Genomic DNA, 19,073 nt, shown 5'->3' with positions numbered 1-19,073 from the left:
CTTCGACTTTTTAAAAACTTATGGTAAAGCCATCGAGTGTTTCCTCAAACCGCCGCATTGGTGAAACCCACAACACATTCACTTATCATCATTCAAATATTACAATTATATTATAAGCAAAACAATTGTCAAAATGACACCATAGCCAAAATCAAGGTCACATAACTACGAACTAAACCAATGTGAACATAGTAGATTTAAGCATAAAATAAAATAGAAACAAACACAATAAATGCCCCCCTCTACCTCAAAGAACTACTCACCCCCAAATCTTTCACACGACACCTCCGCTCCGGACAGACTAACCTCCTCCAACATCCGAGGACAAAGCTACGAACAATGGGAGACCGGGCTTTCTGCTCCGCCGCTCCCAGTGTGTGGAACGCTCTCCCTGACCACCTGAGGGCACCGCAGACTGTGGATGCTTTTAAAAAAGGCTTAAAAACCCTTCTTTTTAAAGAAGCCTTTTTTTTAGATATATACTTTTAGCTATTTGGCTGTTGTAGTTTTTATTTTTAATTATTTTTTATTATCTTTTTATTTTTTTTAATTTTAATACACTGTAGCACTTTGAGGTTGTTTACTCAATGTAAAGTGCTTTTTTTACAAATAAAATATATTATTATTATTATTATTAGAAACACATTTTTACAATAGAGTTCAGGGTGCGCATCGTGCATTCAACCAATTGCATGCACTGCACAGACGCCCAACTAAAAAGACGATGGTCAGGTTGACTTAAGTCTTTGCATCTTACCGCTTTGTTATTTTATCCGTTCAGTGGATAATCTACAATGTGCGACGATACAGCATCAGGCCGCTTGCACCTGCGCTGATCGGAGTAGCGGCCGCCAATCCAGAGTGCGCTTAAAGTCAGCTGACACGTCATTTTCAAACACTGTCATGTCTGACGTGGGTTACACTTGAATTGCTCTTGCGACATCCAGTGGACACATTTAGAACAGCGGTTTCTTTCATTTAAAAAAAAAATGCAGCTCATTTTTACATGTTAAACCTGTTCAGGCCGGCGGGCCGTACGTTCGATTCCCCTGATCTGAACTCAATAGATTGCAGTATATTATTTATATATATATATATATATATATATATATATATATATATATACAGTGGGGCAAAAAAGTATTTAGTCAGCCACCAATTGTGCAAGTTCTCCCACTTAAAATGATGACAGAGGTCTGTAATTTTCATCGTAGGTACACTTCAACTGTGAGAGACAGAATGTGAAAAAAAAATCCAGGAATTCACATTGTAGGATTTTTAAAGAATTTATTTGTAAATTATGGTGGACAATAAGTATTTAGTCAATAACAAAAATTCAACTCAATACTTTGTTATTGCCAACAAAGGTTATATTACAGAGGTCAAACGATTACTATAGGTCTTTACCAGGTTTGCACACACAGTAGCTGGTATTTTGGCCCATTCCTCCATGCAGATCTTCTCGAGAGCAGTGATGTTTTGGGGCTGTCGCCGAGCAACACGGACTTTCAACTCCCTCCACAGATTTTCTATGGGGTTGAGGTATGGAGACTGGCTAGGCCACTCTAGGACTTTCAAATGCTTCTTACGGAGCCACTCCTTCGTTGCCCGGGCGGTGTGTTTGGGATCATTGTCATGCTGGAAGACCCAGCCACGTTTCATCTTCAAAGCTCTCACTGATGGAAGGAGGTTTTGGCTCAAAATCTCACGATACATGGCCCCATTCATTCTTTCCTTAACACGGATCAGTCGGCCTGTCCCCTTAGCAGAAAAACAGCCCCAAAGCATGATGTTTCCACCCCCATGCTTCACAGTAGGTATGGTGTTCTTGGGATGCAACTCAGTATTCCTCTTCGTCCAAACACGACGAGTTGAGTTTATACCAAAAAGTTCTATTTTGGTTTCATCTGACCACATGACATTCTCCCAATCCTCTGCTGTATCATCCATGGGCTCTCTGGCAAACTTCAGACGGGCCTGGACATGCACTGGCTTAAGCAGGGGGACACGTCTGGCACTGCAGGATTTGATTCCCTGTCGGCGTAGTGTGTTACTGATGGTAACCTTTGTTACTTTGGTCCCAGCTCTCTGCAGGTCATTCACCAGGTCCCCCCGTGTGGTTCTGGGATTTTTGCTCACCGTTCTCATGATCATTTTGACCCCACGGGATGAGATCTTGCGTGGAGCCCCAGATCAAGGGAGATTATCAGTGGTCTTGTATGTCTTCCATTTTCTGATAATTGCTCCCACAGTTGATTCTTTCACACCAAGCCGCTTGCCTATTGTAGATTCACTCTTCACAGTCTGGTGCAGGTCTACAATTATTTTCCTAGTGTCCTTTGACAGCTCTTTGGTCTTGGCCATAGTGCAGTTTGGAGTCTGACTGTTTGAGGCTGTGGACAGGTGTCTTTTATACAGATAACCAGTTCAAACAGGTCCCATTAATACAGGTAACGAGTGGAGAACAGAAGAGCTTCTTAAAGAAGAAGTTACAGGTCTCTGAGAGCCAGAGATCTTCCTTGTTTGAAGTGACCAAATACTTATTTTCCACCATGATTTACAAATAAATTATTTAAAATTCCTACAATGTGAATTCCTGGATTTTTTTTTCACATTCTGTCTCTCACAGTTGAAGTGTACCTCTGTCATCATTTTAAGTGGGAGAACTTGCACAATCGGTGGCTCACTAAATACTTTTTTGCCCCACTGTATATATATATATATATATATATATATATATATATATATATATATATACACATATACATATATATATATATCTATTGTATATGCATAGCAATAAAAATGTATAAAAAAATATATTCTGTTAATATTGAATTTAACAAAAGAGCATTTGAGTACAAGTAAAATAAATACAATAAAGTATCCTTCATCCACATTTGACCAAGCATCCCAACTAGGGATGTCCGATAATATCGAACTGCCGATATTATCAGCCGATAAATGCTTTAAAATGTAATATCGGAAATTATCGGTATCGGTTCCAAAATTATCGGTATCAGTTTCAAAAAGTAAAATGTATGACTTTTTAAAACGCCGCTGTGTACACGGACGTAGGGAGAAGTAGAGAGCGCCAATAAACCTTAAAAGGCACTGCCTTTGCGTGCCGGCCCAATCACATAATATCTACAGGTCACACTGAGGGTGGCCGTATAAACAACTTTAACACTGTTACAAATATGCGCCACACTGTGAACCCACACCAAACAAGAATGACAAACACATTTCGGGAGAACCTCCGCACCGTAACACAACATAAACACAACATAACAAATACCCAGAACCCCTTGCAGCACGAACTCTTCCGGGACGCTACAATATACACCCCCTACCCCCTACCTCTCCCAACCCCGCCCACCTCCACCTCCTCATGCTCTCTCGGGGAAAGCATGTCCCAAATTCCAAGCTGCTGTTTTGAGGCATGTTAAAAAAAATTAGGGATGTCCGATAATGGCTTTTTTGCCGATATTGTCCAACTCTTAATTACTGATACCGATATCAACCGATACCGATATATACAGTCGTGGAATTAACACATTATTATGCCTAATTTGGACAACCAGGTATGGTGAAGATAAGGTCCTTTTTTTTAAAAATAAAATAAGATAAATAAATTAAAAACATTTTCTTGAATAAAAAAGAAAGTAAAACAATATAAAAACAGTTACATAGAAACTAGTAATTAATGAAAATGAGTAAAATTAACTGTTAAAGGTTAGTACTATTAGTGGACCAGCAGCACGCACAATCATGTGTGCTTACGGACTGTATCCCTTGCAGACTGTATTGATATATATTGATATATAATGTAGGAACCACAATATTAATAACAGAAAGAAACAACCCTTTTGTGTGAATGAGTGTAAATGGGGGAGAGAGGTTTTTTGGGTTGGTGCACTAATTGTAAGTGTATCTTGTGTTTTTTATGTTGATTTAATTAAAAAAAATACAATTAAAATTAAAAAAACAAACAAACAAAAAATCGATACCAATAATAAAAAAACCAATACCGATAATTTCCGATATTACATTTTAAAGCATTTATCGGACATCTCTAAAAAAAATAATGCACTTTGTGACTTCAATAATAAATATGCATACTTGCCAACCTTGAGACCTCCGATTTCGGGAGGTAGGTGGGTGGGGGGCGTGGTTGGGGGCGTGGTTTGGAGGGGAGGAGTATATTGACAGCTAGAATTCACCAAGTCAAGCATTCCATACACACATATACATATATATATATATATATATACATATACATATATATATATATATATATATATATACACACATCCTGAAAATATGCAAACAAAACTGTGTTTAGATAATTGATACTTCAAACTTGCATAAATAAATCTTAAGGAATATAACATAACTTGGCTTCTGAGAGCTTCAAAATGTAATGAATAAAATGCTAAAGTTGTTGATAAACAAGCAATTATTTTAATAATTAGATATGGTCATTTTAAATGAATTATTATGATCATTTAAAATTAATTATTTCAAACATGTTTATTTAAATGTATAATTCTATGGCTGGATGTAATAAGGAGTCAGAAAAAATACAAATAAAAATACAATTAATTTTGATGTTTTTAGCAAAATATAGTAAAAATGTATTTAGTTTTTTTTTTTTAAATTAATAAATATATTTATTTGTAGGTAAACATAATAATACAATTTATCTCTAGTCTGGATGATTTAGTTATTGTCACCCTGTTGTCCTCCCATCATGAAAATAGGCTGTCCTCACTCAGGTCTGCATGGAGCTGGAGGGGGCGTGGCCTCCAGCTCCGGTTGAAAACCGGGAGATTTTCGGGAGAATATTTGTCCCGGGAGGTTTTCGGGAGAGGCGCTGAATTTCGGGAGTCTCCCAGGAAAATTCGGGAGGGTTGGCAAGTATGAATATGGCAGTGCCATGTTGGCGCTTTTTTCCATAACTTGAGTTGATTTATTTTTATAAAACCTTGTTACATTGTTTAATGCATCCAGCGGGGCATCACAACAAAATTAGGCATACTAATGTGTTAATTCCACGACTGTATATATCGGTATCGGTTGATATCGGAATCGGTAATTAAGAGTTGGACAATATCGGGATATCGGCAAAAAAAAGCCATTATCGGACATCTCTAATATGCATAGCAATAAAAATGTATTAAAAAAAATTAAATATTGAATTTAACAAAAGAGCATTTGAGTACAAGTAAAATAAATACAATAAAGTATCCTTCATCCACATTTACCTTAACTTGATGGCCTAATTCTTCAACCAAATTTAACCTAAAGAAGGACTTTACAAGCAACAGTCAATATTTACAGAACTGAAAATAGTAGTCTTATGAATAACACAAAAACATTCTCAAACTAGTTTATCATCATGTCAGCTGCAAAGTGTCTGCATTCTCCACTCATTTACACAGAGAGAAACTTAAAAAGTGTTTCTTTATGCAAAGCAGTGGTGTGTGCGTGACGTGACAGGGAGTCACCACCACGCCATTTGTCTACGAGAAACAACAAATACACGCAGCTAGCTCACTTACAGAGTGTCGGTGTCACGATGACTCGCTGTCAAAAACCAAAAAAGGTGCCCTCTTTACTGTCCACATATCATTAAAGTGGGAGTGGGACAAATCCACGCGTCTTTGTTTTGGCGCCGCTGGAGAGAATTTCAACTTCCTGAAACGAGGAAAGAGACGTATCTGATTGGCCCCGCCCTCTCTCATACCTGACGCTATTCAAGAGCTGTGATTGGATGTATTCCGGATTGGTCCCGCCTATCGACAAGATTGAACGAAATATGATTGGATACCGTGGATGTCAACATTTCCTTTGACACCCTCGCTCTCGACATGCATAGAACGTGTGACGAAACCACACACTTTACTAGGGATGTCCGATAATGGCTTTTTTTTTGCCGATATCCGATATTCTGATATTGTCCAACTCTTAATTACAGATACCGATATCAACCGGTACCGATATGTACAGTCATGGAATTAACACATTATTATGCCTAATTTGGACAACCAGGTATGGTGGAGATAAGGTCCTTTTTAAAAATAATTATAAAAAAAAATAAGATGAATAAAAAATAAAAAAAAATCTTGAATAAAAAAGAAAGTAAAACAATATAAAAACAGTTACATAGAAACTAGTAATTAATGAAAATGAGTAAAATTAAGTGTTAAAGGTTAGTACTATTAGTGGACCAGCAGCACGCACAATCATGTGTGCTTACGGACTGTATCCCTTGCAGACTGTATTGATATATATTGATATATAATGTAGGAACCACAATATTAATAACAGAAAGAAACAACCCTTTTGTGCAAATGAGTGTAAATGGGGAAGAGGGAGTTTTTTTTGGGTTGGTGCACTAATTGTAAGTGTATCTTGTGTTTTTTAAGTTAATTTAATTTAAAAAAAAAAACAAAAAAAAAACGATACCGATAATTAAAAAAAAACGATACCGAGAATTTTTGATATTACATTTTAAATAATTTATCGGCCGATATTACTGGCCGATATTATCGGACATCTCTACACTTTACCCTTCGTAACGATGGCAACAGTAGAGATGTCCGATAATGGCTTTTTTGCCGATATCCGATATTCCGATATTCCGATATTGTCCAACTCTTAATTACCGATTCCGATATCAACCGATACCGATATATACAGTCGTGGAATTAACACATTATCATGCCTAATTTTGTTGTGATGCCCCGCTGGATGCTGGTACCGGGCCGAACAAGAAATAAAAAATAAAATAAAAATAAAACATTGTTTTAATTTTTTTATTAAATCAACATAAAAAACACAAGATACACTTACAATTAGTGCACCTACCCAAAAAACCTCCCTCATTCACACAAAAGGGTTGTTTCTTTCTGTTATTAATATTGTGGTTCCTACATTATATATCAATATATATCAATACAGTCTGCAAGGGATACAGTCCGTAGGCACACATGATTGTAAATCTTTAAGACAAAACAAAACAAAAAATGTAATAACAAAATTTTAAAAAAATGACATAACCGGTCCGCAGCTACAAAAAGATTGGGGACCACTGCATTAAACAATGTAACAAGGTTTTCCAAAATAAATCACCTCAAGTTATGGAATAAAATGCCAACATGGCACTGCCATATTTATTATTGAAGTCACAAAGTGCATTATTTTTTTTTAACATGCCTCAAAACAGCAGCTTGGAATTTGGGACATGCTCTCCCTGAGAGAGCATGAGGAGGTTGAGGTGGGCGTGGTTGGGGGAGGCGGGGTTGAGGTGGGAGGGGGAGGGGGAAGGTAGGGGGTAACGGGTGTATATTGTAGCGTCCCGGAAGAGTTAGTGCTGCAAGGGGTTCTGGGTATTTGTTCTGGTGTGCTTATGTTGTGTTACGGTGCGGATGTTCTCCCGAAATGTGTCTTGTTTGGTGTGGGTTCACAGTGTGGCGCATATTTGTAACAGTGTTAAAGTTGTTTATATGGCCACCCTCCGTGTGACCTGTATGGCTGTTGACCAAGTATGATTTTCATTCACTTGTGTGTGTGAAAAGCCGTAGATATTATGTGACTGGGCCGGCACGCATAGGCAGTGCCTTTAAGGTTTATTGGTGCTCTGTGCTTCTCCCTACGTCCGTGTACACAGCGGCGTTTTAAAAAGTCATACATTTAACTTTTTGAAACCGATACTGATATTACATTTTAAAGCATTTATTACATTTTAAAGCATTTATCGGCCGATAGTATCGGCAGTCTGATATTATCGGACATCCCTAGGCAACAGTCATTAGATTACTCGTTACTGGATACAAAATAACGTCGCTGTCATTCTCTGACGCCTTTATTTCATGTTGCAACGTATTTAGTGTCATCCTCCGGTGATAACATACTTGATAATGATACTTAATATCATCTGTCAAGCAATCAAATTTGATATCTACAGCCCTTACAACACATTCAGAACATTCATTCTCAGGACTAGACTGTGCACCATACCTCCTTTTGCACTATTTTTATTTATTTCATTCCTATGTTGTGCATATTTGTAGACTGTCGCACTGATACTGGAGTTGCTTTTAATCTCATTGTACTTGTGTGTAGTGACAATAAAAAAAAAAATGCATTCCATTAATCCTTTGTCTCCTCCAGGCTAGACTACTGCAACTCACTTCTTGTCGGGATCCCCAGTAAGAACATCCAGAAGCTGCAGTACTTACAGAATAGTGCTGCTAGGATCCTGATGAGAGTGCGGAAATACGACCAAATCACGCATGTTCTCAAATCCCTTCACTGGCTTCCTGTTCCACTCAGGATTGAATACAAAGTCTCCCTACTAACCCACCAGTGCCTCCATGGAAATGCCCCCCTCTACCTCAAAGAACTGCTCACCCCCAAATCCTCCACACGACACCTCCGCTCCGGACAGACTAACCTCCTCCAACCTTCGAGGACTAAGCTACGAACAATGGGAGACCGGGCTTTCTGCTCCGCCACTCCTAGTCTGTGGAATGCTCTCCCTGACCACCTGAGGGCACCACAGACTGAGGATGCTTTTTAAAAAAAAAGGCTTAAAAACCCCTCTTTTTAAAGAAGCCTTTTTTTTTTTAGATATATGCATACTAGTTTTAGCTATTTGGCTGTTGTAGTTTTTTTTGTTATTTTTTTTTTAATTATCTTTTAATTTTTTTTTTTTTTTTTTTTTTTTTTTTTTTTTTTTTTAATACACTGTAGCACTTTGAGGTTGTTTACTCAATGTAAAGTGCTTTTTTTACAAATAAAATGTATTATTATTATTATTATTAGAAAAACATTTTTACAATAGAGTTCAGGGTGCGCATCATGCATTCAACCAATTGCATGCACTGCACGGACGCCTAACTAAAAAGACGATGGTCAAGTTGACTTAAATCTTTGCATCTTACTGTTTTGTTATTTTATCCGTTGAGTGGATAATTTACAATGTGTGACGATACAGCATCAGGCTGCCAGCTACAACAGGAGCAGCCGATTGCTTCATACTTGCCAACCCTCCCGGATTTTCCGGGAGACTCCCGAAATTCAGCGCCTCTCCCGAAAACCTCCCGGGACAAATTTTCTCCCGAAAATCTCCCGAAATTCAGGCGGAGCTGGAGGCCACGCCCCCTCCAGCTCCATGGGACCTGAGTCTGCTTTCCCACAATATAAAGAACGTCTACAGTAAAGCAGTCCGTCTGCCGTAAACAGCAGTGTTGTGTCTTAAACAGGACAATACTGCCATCTAGTGCATTTGATGAAAGCACGTTTGTGCGTGCCACACAGCAATGCATCATCAGAGAGGGTGTTCAGCATGGTTAGAAAGATAGTGACAGAGAATAGAACAAGGATGGACAATTCAACCCTTAACTCAACAATGAGTAGATGAGTGTTATGTGTGTGTATATGTGTAAATAAATGAACACTGAAATTCAAGTATTTCTTTTATTTATATATATATCCATCCATTTTCTACCGCTTATTCCCTTTGGGGTCGCGAGGGGCGCTGGAGCCTATCTCAGCTACAATCGGGCGGAAGGCGGTGTACACCTTGGACAAGATATAGCTAGAATTCACTGAAAGTCAATTATTTCTTATATATATATATATATATATATATATATATATATATATATATATATATATATATATATATATATATATATATATATATATATATATATCTATCTATCCATCCATCCATCCATCCATTTTCTACCGCTTATTCCCTTCGGGGTCGCAGGGATATATATATATATATATATATATATATATATATATATATATATATATATATATATATATATATATATATGAAATACTTGACTTGGTGAATTCTAGCTGTAAATATACTCCTCCCCTCTTAACCACGGCCCCAACCACGCCCCCCGCACCCACCCCCCACCTCCCGAAATTGGAGGTCTCAAGGTTGGCAAGTATGGATTGCTTGCACCTGCGCTGATCGGAGTAGCTTTTTTTTTTAGATATATACGTGCAAGTTCTAGTTTTTATTTTATTTATTTTATTTTATTTATTTATTTTTTAATACACTGTAGCACTTTGAGGTTGTTTGCTCAATGTAAAGTGCTTTTTACAAATAAAATCTATTATTATTATTATTATTAATCACAAGTGCCTTAAAAGGCTTCACATCACACTTACTAAAAAATAAATCAATCAAAATAGCATTTATTTGCCATAACGGAGGTGATTATTATTATTAACTTAGAGGAGCGGCTCCACACTGTGTATGGAGACATATACCCTATTTTTGGAGTATAAGTCGCTCCGGAGTATAAGTTGCACCGGCCGAAAATGCATAGTAAAGAAGGAAAAAACATATATGAGATGTAAAGTGTAGCTGCCATTGTGATGAGCAGTGATGTTTTCTAATGACCAGAAGTCTTGAACTATACTAAGTCTTTCAATGGTTGGAATCTGCACTTTTGCATGATATACCAGTTACTATGGTAATCTAATTAGTTACTATGGTAATCTAATTAGTTACTATGGTCATCTAATTACTTACTATGGTCATCTAATTACTTACTATGGTAATTTACGTCACAGCAACTCAGATGAGGCACCAAGCAGTGTGGGCGGGAAGCGTTTCCACAGACGCGGAAGGAGATTTTCACAACAAAGTTCTAAAGATAAGTGATACATCAGATTGTCGGTGGGTTTATTTTGTACCCTTCGCGTTCATATTTCACTGTTTGTTGCATTTTTCTCGCGTTTCACTTGATTGTAAAATATGTCGATCGAAAGGGGGTGTGACGTTCATATTTTGTCAATATTCAGTGTTTTATCGTTAAAAAAAATGTAAAATTCCAATACGTTTTTTTCATACTTGCCAACCTTGAGACCTCCAATTTCCGGAGGTGGGGGGTGGGGGGTGGGTGCGGGTGGCGTGGTTGGGGCGGGGGCGTGGGCGAGGTTAAGAGGGGGGAGTATATTTACAGCTAGAATTCACCAAGTCAAGTATTTCATATATATATATATATATATATATATATATATATATATATATATATATATATATATATATATATATATATATATATATATCCCTGCGACCCCGAAGGGAATAAGCGGTAGAAAATGGATGAATGGATGGATGGATATATATATATATATATATATATATATATATATATATATATATATATATAAAATAATTGACTTTCAGTGAATTCTAGCTCTATATATATATAAAATAAATACTTGAATTTCAGTGTTCATTTATTTACACATATACACACACATAACACTCATCTACTCATTGTTGAGTTAAGGGTTGAATTGTCCATCCTTGTTCTATTCTCTGTCACTATCTTTCTAACCATGCTGAACACCCTCTCTGATGATGCATTGCTGTGTGGCACGCACAAAAGTGCTTTCATCAAATGCACTAGATGGCAGTATTGTCCTGTTTAAGAGTGTCACAACATTGCTGTTTACGGCAGACGGACTGCTTTACTGTAGACGTTTTTTATATTGTGGGAAAGCGGACTCAGGTCCGCATGGAGCTGGAGGGGGCGTGGCCTCCAGCTCCGCCTGAATTTCGGGAGATTTTCGGGAGAAAATTTGTCCCGGGAGTTTTTCGGGAGAGGCGCTGAATTTCGGGAGTCTCCCGGAAAATCCGGGAGGGTTGGCAAGTATGCGTTTTTTTAAGGCGGTCTGTCATGATGTTTTTAGCATTCAATCAGACATTATTGTGGGGTTTTGTATTAGTGTTCTTAATATTAGATATACCGGCCCCCAGACACATTTTTGTCTCTAAATGTGGCCCCCCAAGTCAAAATAATTGCCCAGGCCTGGTGTAAACAGAGCGATGTCCCCATTAAGTAAGCATTGCCGGAACACACACACACACACACACACACACACACACACACACACACACACACACACACACACACACACACACACACACACACACACACACACAGTAGCTAAATAAAGCAGCGCAGTTGTGCGAGCACAATAACAAACACTCTTGTTTGTCTGGTGTACCTAATGAAGTGTCTCTCTGTCATAGTTGCATCGTTTCAAATCCTCTCAATCAGTGCTTCTCAAACTTTGTTCACCAAGTTCCACCTCAGTAGCACAGTAGGCCTAAGTATTCATTAAAAACACAGCAGAGGTTTCACTATAGTATATTTAATATGTTTGAACAGTCACACTGTGTTTGAGTTTTTAATTAAGTGATTGGAGCCCGCGTACCACAGTTTGAAAATCTCAGATCTAGAACTTTCTGCGTGGAACGACTTCCTGGACCAACTTATGGTCTAAGTGTATGTCGACTAGACTGTGTAACGTTTGGGTTTAGAACAAAAGCAGTAAAAAAGACAACTCACCCATGATGACAGAGAGTCACATGACCCGGGGATAATGCGACCCCCCCACCCGACCCGCACGGCACTTTGTGTTGTGTCTCACACAAGTGCACCATGGGAATATGAAATATGTTTTTCTGGCTCGGCCACTTTTCAAGCAGGTCGAACTGACTTAGGCTCCGCCCCCTCTCCTGTGGCAGCGCTTTGAGCTGCAGTGACGGCAAGTTACACCCTTTAAATCAAAACCTCATCTTCATGTTTGTACAAGACTCTTAAAAGGGAACTGCACTTTTTTTTATGGAATGTTGCCTATCGTTCACAATCATTATGACGGACGAGAAGACAAAATGTTTTTCTTTTTCGCTTCCTAACATATAAAAATGGCTCGTTTTTGGTGGCTAGCAAAGCAATCAATTCTACCTCTAAATCACTTTAAAAATGCATTAAAAAAACCGTCAACAATATTTTATTTACGTTCTGTTACATGTATAATAACCCAACTGCAGCAACATTGTTATTGTAAGAGCAAATAATGAGGGACTATTTTTCCTAGCGTAGTAACACATTGGCGTGCTTCGGTGTTGCATTCAGACTACAATACTAACTCAATAATAATACAAATATGATTAATACAATGAAAAATAAATAATATGGTGTGTGTTATATTACATGTATAATAATGTAAAATAATAATATCAATATAATTAACCTACTCAGTGGCTTAGTGGTTAGAGTGTCCGCCCTGAGAGCGGTAGGTTGTGAGTTCAAACCCCGGCCGAGTCATACCAAAGACTATACAAATGGGAGCCATTACCTCCCTGCTTGGCACTCAGCATCAAGGGTTGGAATTGGGGGTTAAATCACCAAAAATTATTCCCGGGCGCGGCCACCACTGCTGCTCACTGCTCCCCTCACCTCCCAGGGGGTGATCAAGGGTGTGTGTGTGACAATCATTGGTACTTTAACTTTTTTTAATAAAATAACAAATCTATAATGTGGTGAATATTATATTACATGTATAATAATGTAAAATAATAATACAAATATAATTAATGAAATAAAAAATCAATAATATGGTATATATTACGTTACATGTATAATAATGTAAAAGGGACAAGCGGTAGAAAATGGATGGATGGAATAATAATAAAATATAATTAATAAAATACAAAATCAATAATATGGTATATATTATGTTACATGTATAATAATGGAAAAATAATAATACAAATAAATACAACAGTAATAATAAAATGTGGGTAAGCTTACAGTGGTCCAAGTGCCTGGCGTGTAACGGGTGCGAGTGGAACTGAACATGGTGTGTAACGGGTGCAAGTGGAATTGATGTGTAATGGGTGCGACTGGAACTGGAACTGGAACTGGTGTGTAACGGGTGCAAGTGGAATTGGTGTGTAACGGGTGCGAGTGGAACTGGAACTGGAACTGGTGTGTAACGGGTGCAACTGGAACTGGTGTGCAACGGGTGCAACTGGAACTGGAACTGGTGTGTAACGGGTGCAAGTGGAACTGGAACTGGTGTGCAACAGGTGCGAGTAGAACAGGAACTTGTGTGTAATAGGTGCAAGTGGAATTAGTGTGTAACGGGTGCGAGTGGAACTGGAACTGGTGTGCAATGGGTGCGAGCAGAACTGGAACTGGCAAGTAACAGGTGTGACTGGAACTGGTGTGTAACGAGTGCAAGTGGAACTGGAACTGGTGTGTAACGGGTGCAAGCGGAACTGGAACTGGTGTGTAACGGGTGCAAGTGGAACTGGTGTGTAACAGGTGCAAGTGGAACTGGTGTGTAATGGGTGCGAGTGGAACTGGAACTGGTGTGTAACGAATGCAACTGGAACTTGTGTGCAACGGGTGCAAGTGGAACTGGAACTGGTGTGTAACGGGTGCAAGCGGAACTGGAACTGGTGTGTAACGGGTGCAAGTGGAACTGGTGTGTAACGGGTGCAAGTGGAACTGGAACTGGTGTGCAACAGGTGCGAGTGGAACAGGAACTTGTGTGTAATAGGTGCAAGTGGAATTAGAGTGTAACGGGTGCGAGTGGAACTGGAACTGGTGTGCAATGGGTGCGAGCGGAACTGGAACTGGCAAGTAACGGGTGTGACTGGAACTGGTGTGTAACGGGTGTGACTGGAACTGGAACTGGTGTGTAACGGGTGCAAGTGGAACTGGAACTGGTGTGTAACGAGTGCGAGTGGAACTGAACCTGGTGTGTAACAGGTGCAAGTGGAACTGGTGTGTAACAGGTGCAAGTGGAACTGGTGTGTAACGGGTGCGAGTGGAACTGGAACTGGTATGTAACGAATGCAACTGGAACTGGAGTGCAACGGGTGCAAGTGGAACTGGAACTGGTGTGTAACGGGTGCGAGTGGAAATGGAACTGCTGTGTAACGGGTGCAAGTGGAACTGGAACTGGTGTGTAATAGGTGCAAGTGGAACTGGAACTGGTGTGTAACGAGTGCGAGTGGAACTGAACCTGGTGTGTAACAGGTGCAAGTGGAACTGGTGTGTAACAGGTGCAAGTGGAACTGGTGTGTAACGGGTGCGAGTGGAACTGGAACTGGTATGTAACGAATGCAACTGGAACTGGAGTGCAACGGGTGCAAGTGGAACTGGAACTGGTGTGTAACGGGTGCGAGTGGAAATGGAACTGCTGTGTAACGGGTGCAAGTGGAACAGGAACTTGTGTGTAATAGGTGCAAGTGGAATTAGTGTGTAACGGGTGCGAGTGGAATTGGAACTGGTGTGTAATGGGTGCGAGCGGAACTGGAACTGGCAAGTAACGGGTGTGACTGGAACTGGTGTGTAACGGGTGTGACTGGAACTGGAACTGGTGTGTAACGGGTGCAAGTGGAACTGGAACTGGTGTGTAATGGGTGCGAGCGGAACTGGAACTGGCAAGTAACGGGTGTGACTGGAACTGGAACTGGTGTGTAACGGGTGCAAGTGGAACTGGAACTGGTGTGTAACGGGTGCGAGTGGAACTGAACCTGGTGTGTAACAGGTGCAAGTGGAACTGGTGTGTAATGGGTGCGAGTGGAACTGGAACTGGTGTGCAACGGGTGCAAGTGGAACTGGAACTGGTGTGCAACGGGTGCAAGTGGAACAGGAACTGGTGTGTAATAGGTGCAAGTGGAACTGGAACTGGTGTGCAACGGGTGCAACTGGAACAGGAACTGGTGTGTAATAGGTGCGAGTGTAACTAGTGTGTAACAGGTGCAAGTGGAACTGGAACTGGTATGTAACGGGTGCGAGCGGAACTGGAACTGGCGAGTAACGGGTGTGACTGGAACTGGTGTGTAATGGGTGAAAATGGAACTGGTGTGTAACGGGTGCGAGTGGAAATGGAACTGGTGTGTAACGGGTGCAAGTGGAACTGGTGTGTAACGGGTGCGAGTGGAACTGGAACTGGTGTGTAACGAATGCAACTGCAACTGGTGTGCAACGGGTGCAAGTGGAACTGGAACTGGTGTGCAACGGGTGCAAGTGGAACAGGAACTGGTGTGTAATAGGTGCAAGTGGAACTGGAACTGGTGTGCAACGGGTGCAACTGGAACAGGAACTGGTGTGTAATAGGTGCGAGTGTAACTAGCGTGTAACAGGTGCAAGTGGAACTGGAACTGGTATGTAACGGGTGCGAGCGGAACTGGAACTGGCGAGTAACGGGGGTGACTGGAACTGGTGTGTAATGGGTGAAAATGGAACTGGTGTGTAACGGGTGCGAGTGGAAATGGAACTGGTGTGTAACGGGTGCAAGTGGAACTGGTGTGTAACGGGTGCGAGTGGAACTGGAACTGGTGTGTAACGAATGCAACTGCAACTGGTGTGCAACGGGTGCAAGTGGAACTGGAACTGGTGTGTAACGGGTGCGAGTGGAAATGGAACTGCTGTGTAACGGGTGCAAGTGGAACTGGAACTGGTGTGTAATAGGTGAAAGTGGAACCGGAACTGGTGTGCAACGGGTGCAACTGGAACAGGAACTGGTGTGTAATAGGTGCAAGTGGAACGAGTGTGTAACAGGTGCGAGTGGAACTGGAACTGGTATGTAACGGGTGCGAGCGGAACTGGAACTGGCGAGTAACGGGTGTGACTGGAACTGGTGTGTAATGGGTGAAAATGGGACTGGAACTGGTGTGTAACGGGTGCGAGTGGAAATGGAACTGGTGTGTAACGGGTGCGAGTGGAACTGGTGTGTAATGGGTGCGAGTGGAACTGGAACTGGTGTGTAACGAATGCAACTGCAACTGGTGAGCAACGGGTGCAAGTGGAACTGGAACTGGTGTGTAACGGGTGCGAGTGGAAATGGAACTGCTGTGAAACGGGTGCAAGTGGAACTGGAACTGGTGTGTAACGAATGCAACTGGAACTGGTGTGCAACGGGTGCAAGTGGAACTGGAACTGGTGTGCAACGGGTGCAAGTGGAACAGGAACTGGTGTGTAATAGGTGCAAGTGGAACTGGAACTGGTGTGCAACGGGTGCAAGTGGAACAGGAACAGGTGTGTAATAGGTGCAAGTGGAACTAGTGTGTAACAGGTGCGAGTGGAACTGGAACTGCGAGTAACGGGTGTGACTGGAACTGGTGTGTAATGGGTGAAAATGGGACTGGAACTGGTGTGTAACGGGTGTGACTGGAACTGGAACTGGTGTGTAACGGGTGCAAGTGGAACTGGAACTGGTGTGTAACGGGTGTGAGTGGAACTGAACCTGGTGTGTAACAGGTGCAAGTGGAACTGGTGTGTAATGGGTGCGAGTGGAACTGGAACTGGTGTGTAACGAATGCAACTGGAACTGGTGTGCAACGGGTGCAAGTGGAACTGGAACTGGTGTGCAACGGGTGCAACTGGAACAGGAACTGGTGTGTAATAGGTGCAAGTGGAACTGGAACTGGTGTGCAACGGGTGCAACTGGAACAGGAACTGGTGTGTAATAGGTGCAAGTGGAACTGGAACTGGTGTGCAACGGGTGCAACTGGAACAGGAACTGGTGTGTAATAGGTGCAAGTGGAACTAGTGTGTAACAGGTGCGAGTGGAACTGGAACTGGTGTGTAATGGGTGTGAGCGGAACTGGAATTGGCGAGTAACGGGTGTGACTGGAACTGGCGTGTAACAAGTGCGAGTGGAACTGGAACTGGTGTGTAACGGGTGCGAGTGGAACTGAACCTGGTGTGTAACAGGTGCAAGTGGAACTGGTGTGTAATGGGTGCGAGTGGAACTGAAACTGGTGTGTAACGAATGCAACTGGAACTGGTGTGCAACGGGTGCAAGTGGAACTGGAACTGGTGTGCAACGGGTGCAAGTGGAACAGGAACTGCTGTGTAATAGGTGCAAGTGGAACTGGAACTGGTGTGTAATAGGTGCAAGTGGAACTAGTGTGTAACAGGTGCAAGTGGAACTGGAACTGGTATGTAACGAATGCAACTGGAACTGGTGTACAACAGGTGCAAGTGGAACTGGAACTGGTGTGTAACGGGTGCGAGTGGAACTGGAACTGCTGTGTAACGGGTGCAAGTGGAACTGGAACTGGTGTGTAACGGGTGCAAGTGGAACTAGTGTGTAACTGGTGCAAGTGGAACTGGAACTGGTATGTAACGGGTGCGAGCGGAACTGGAACTGGCGAGTAACGGGTGTGACTGGAACTGGTATGTAATGGGTGAAAATGGGACTGGAACTGGTGTGTAACGGGTGCGAGCGGAACTGGAACTGGCGAGTAACGGGTGTGACTGGAACTGGTGTGTAATGGGTGAAAATGGGACTGGAACTGGTGTGTAACGGGCGCGAGTGGAAGTGGAACTGGTGTGTAACGGGTGCGAGTGGAAGTGGAACTGTCCTGTAACGGGTGCAAGTGTGTCCCACCTTGCAGCAGCATGTGGATGTTGTCGATGTCCAGGGGGGCGGAGCCTCGCTCCCCCGTGACGTCCTCGGCGTAACGCGCGTATGACGACATCCTCGCTCAGAGACCGCCTCCGTGCGACATGGCCACACCCTGCACACAGACGTGAGTTATTAACACGGTCACCTGATTGACAGCTGTCGAGAGAGGCCCGGGGGCTAAGACACGACAATAACACATGAGCGTTGAGACCGTTGTGTGTTTGTTTTCATCTACAGCCGCTGCCAGCGGGGTGGAGGTTATAATTTGCGTGTGTGTGTGTGTGTGTGTGTGTGTGTGTGTGTGTGTGTGTGTGTGTGTGTGTGTGTGTGGGTGTGTGTGTGTGTGTGTGTGTCAGGCCATCAACACACGTGATTTGTCCAATGTAACTCTAGAAGTGAACGACTGCCCTCCCGACATTCACCTTGCAGTACGACTCCGGTGTGTGGCGGGAGTACGGCATGCCAGTCATGCCAAGGCTTTACGCCAGCTGCAGCATGTTCTAGAGCCGGGGTCTCAGGCGCGCGGCCCGCAGGCCAATTGCGGCCCGCGAGACATTATTTTGCACCTTAATATGAAAATGTAATGTTAAATTTGATGAATGGTGCTTGACAGCGTCATACTTGCCAACCCATCCATCCATCCATCCATCTTCTTCCGCTTATCCGAGGTCGGGTCACGGGGGCAGCAGCCTAAGCAGGGAAGCCCAGACTTCCCTCTCCCCAGCCACTTCGTCCAGCTCTTCCTGTGGGACCCCGAGGCGTTCCCAGGCCAGCCGGGAGACATAGTCTTCCCAACGTGTCCTGGG

At 42.0% G+C, this 19,073-nt stretch overlaps 1 protein-coding gene across 1 annotated transcript in view; it reads right to left on the bottom strand.

Moving 5' to 3' along the window:
• Window positions 1-18,304, bottom strand: part of syne2b (spectrin repeat containing, nuclear envelope 2b) — a 296,242-nt gene extending 277,938 nt beyond the window's left edge. Inside the window, exon 1 of the mRNA XM_072916123.1 lies at window positions 18,250-18,304. Coding sequence (XP_072772224.1) covers window positions 18,250-18,262 — 13 coding nt within the window. The 5' untranslated portion in view covers window positions 18,263-18,304. The remainder of the gene's footprint in view (window positions 1-18,249) is intronic.
• Between the last annotated feature and the right edge of the window lie 769 nt (window positions 18,305-19,073).

This window comes from Nerophis lumbriciformis, linkage group LG26, assembly GCF_033978685.3.
Source record: "Nerophis lumbriciformis linkage group LG26, RoL_Nlum_v2.1, whole genome shotgun sequence".
Lineage (NCBI taxonomy): Eukaryota > Metazoa > Chordata > Actinopteri > Syngnathiformes > Syngnathidae > Nerophis > Nerophis lumbriciformis.
The sequence above is the reverse complement of the archived record's forward strand: the minus strand, read 5'-3'. Positions and strand labels throughout refer to the sequence as shown.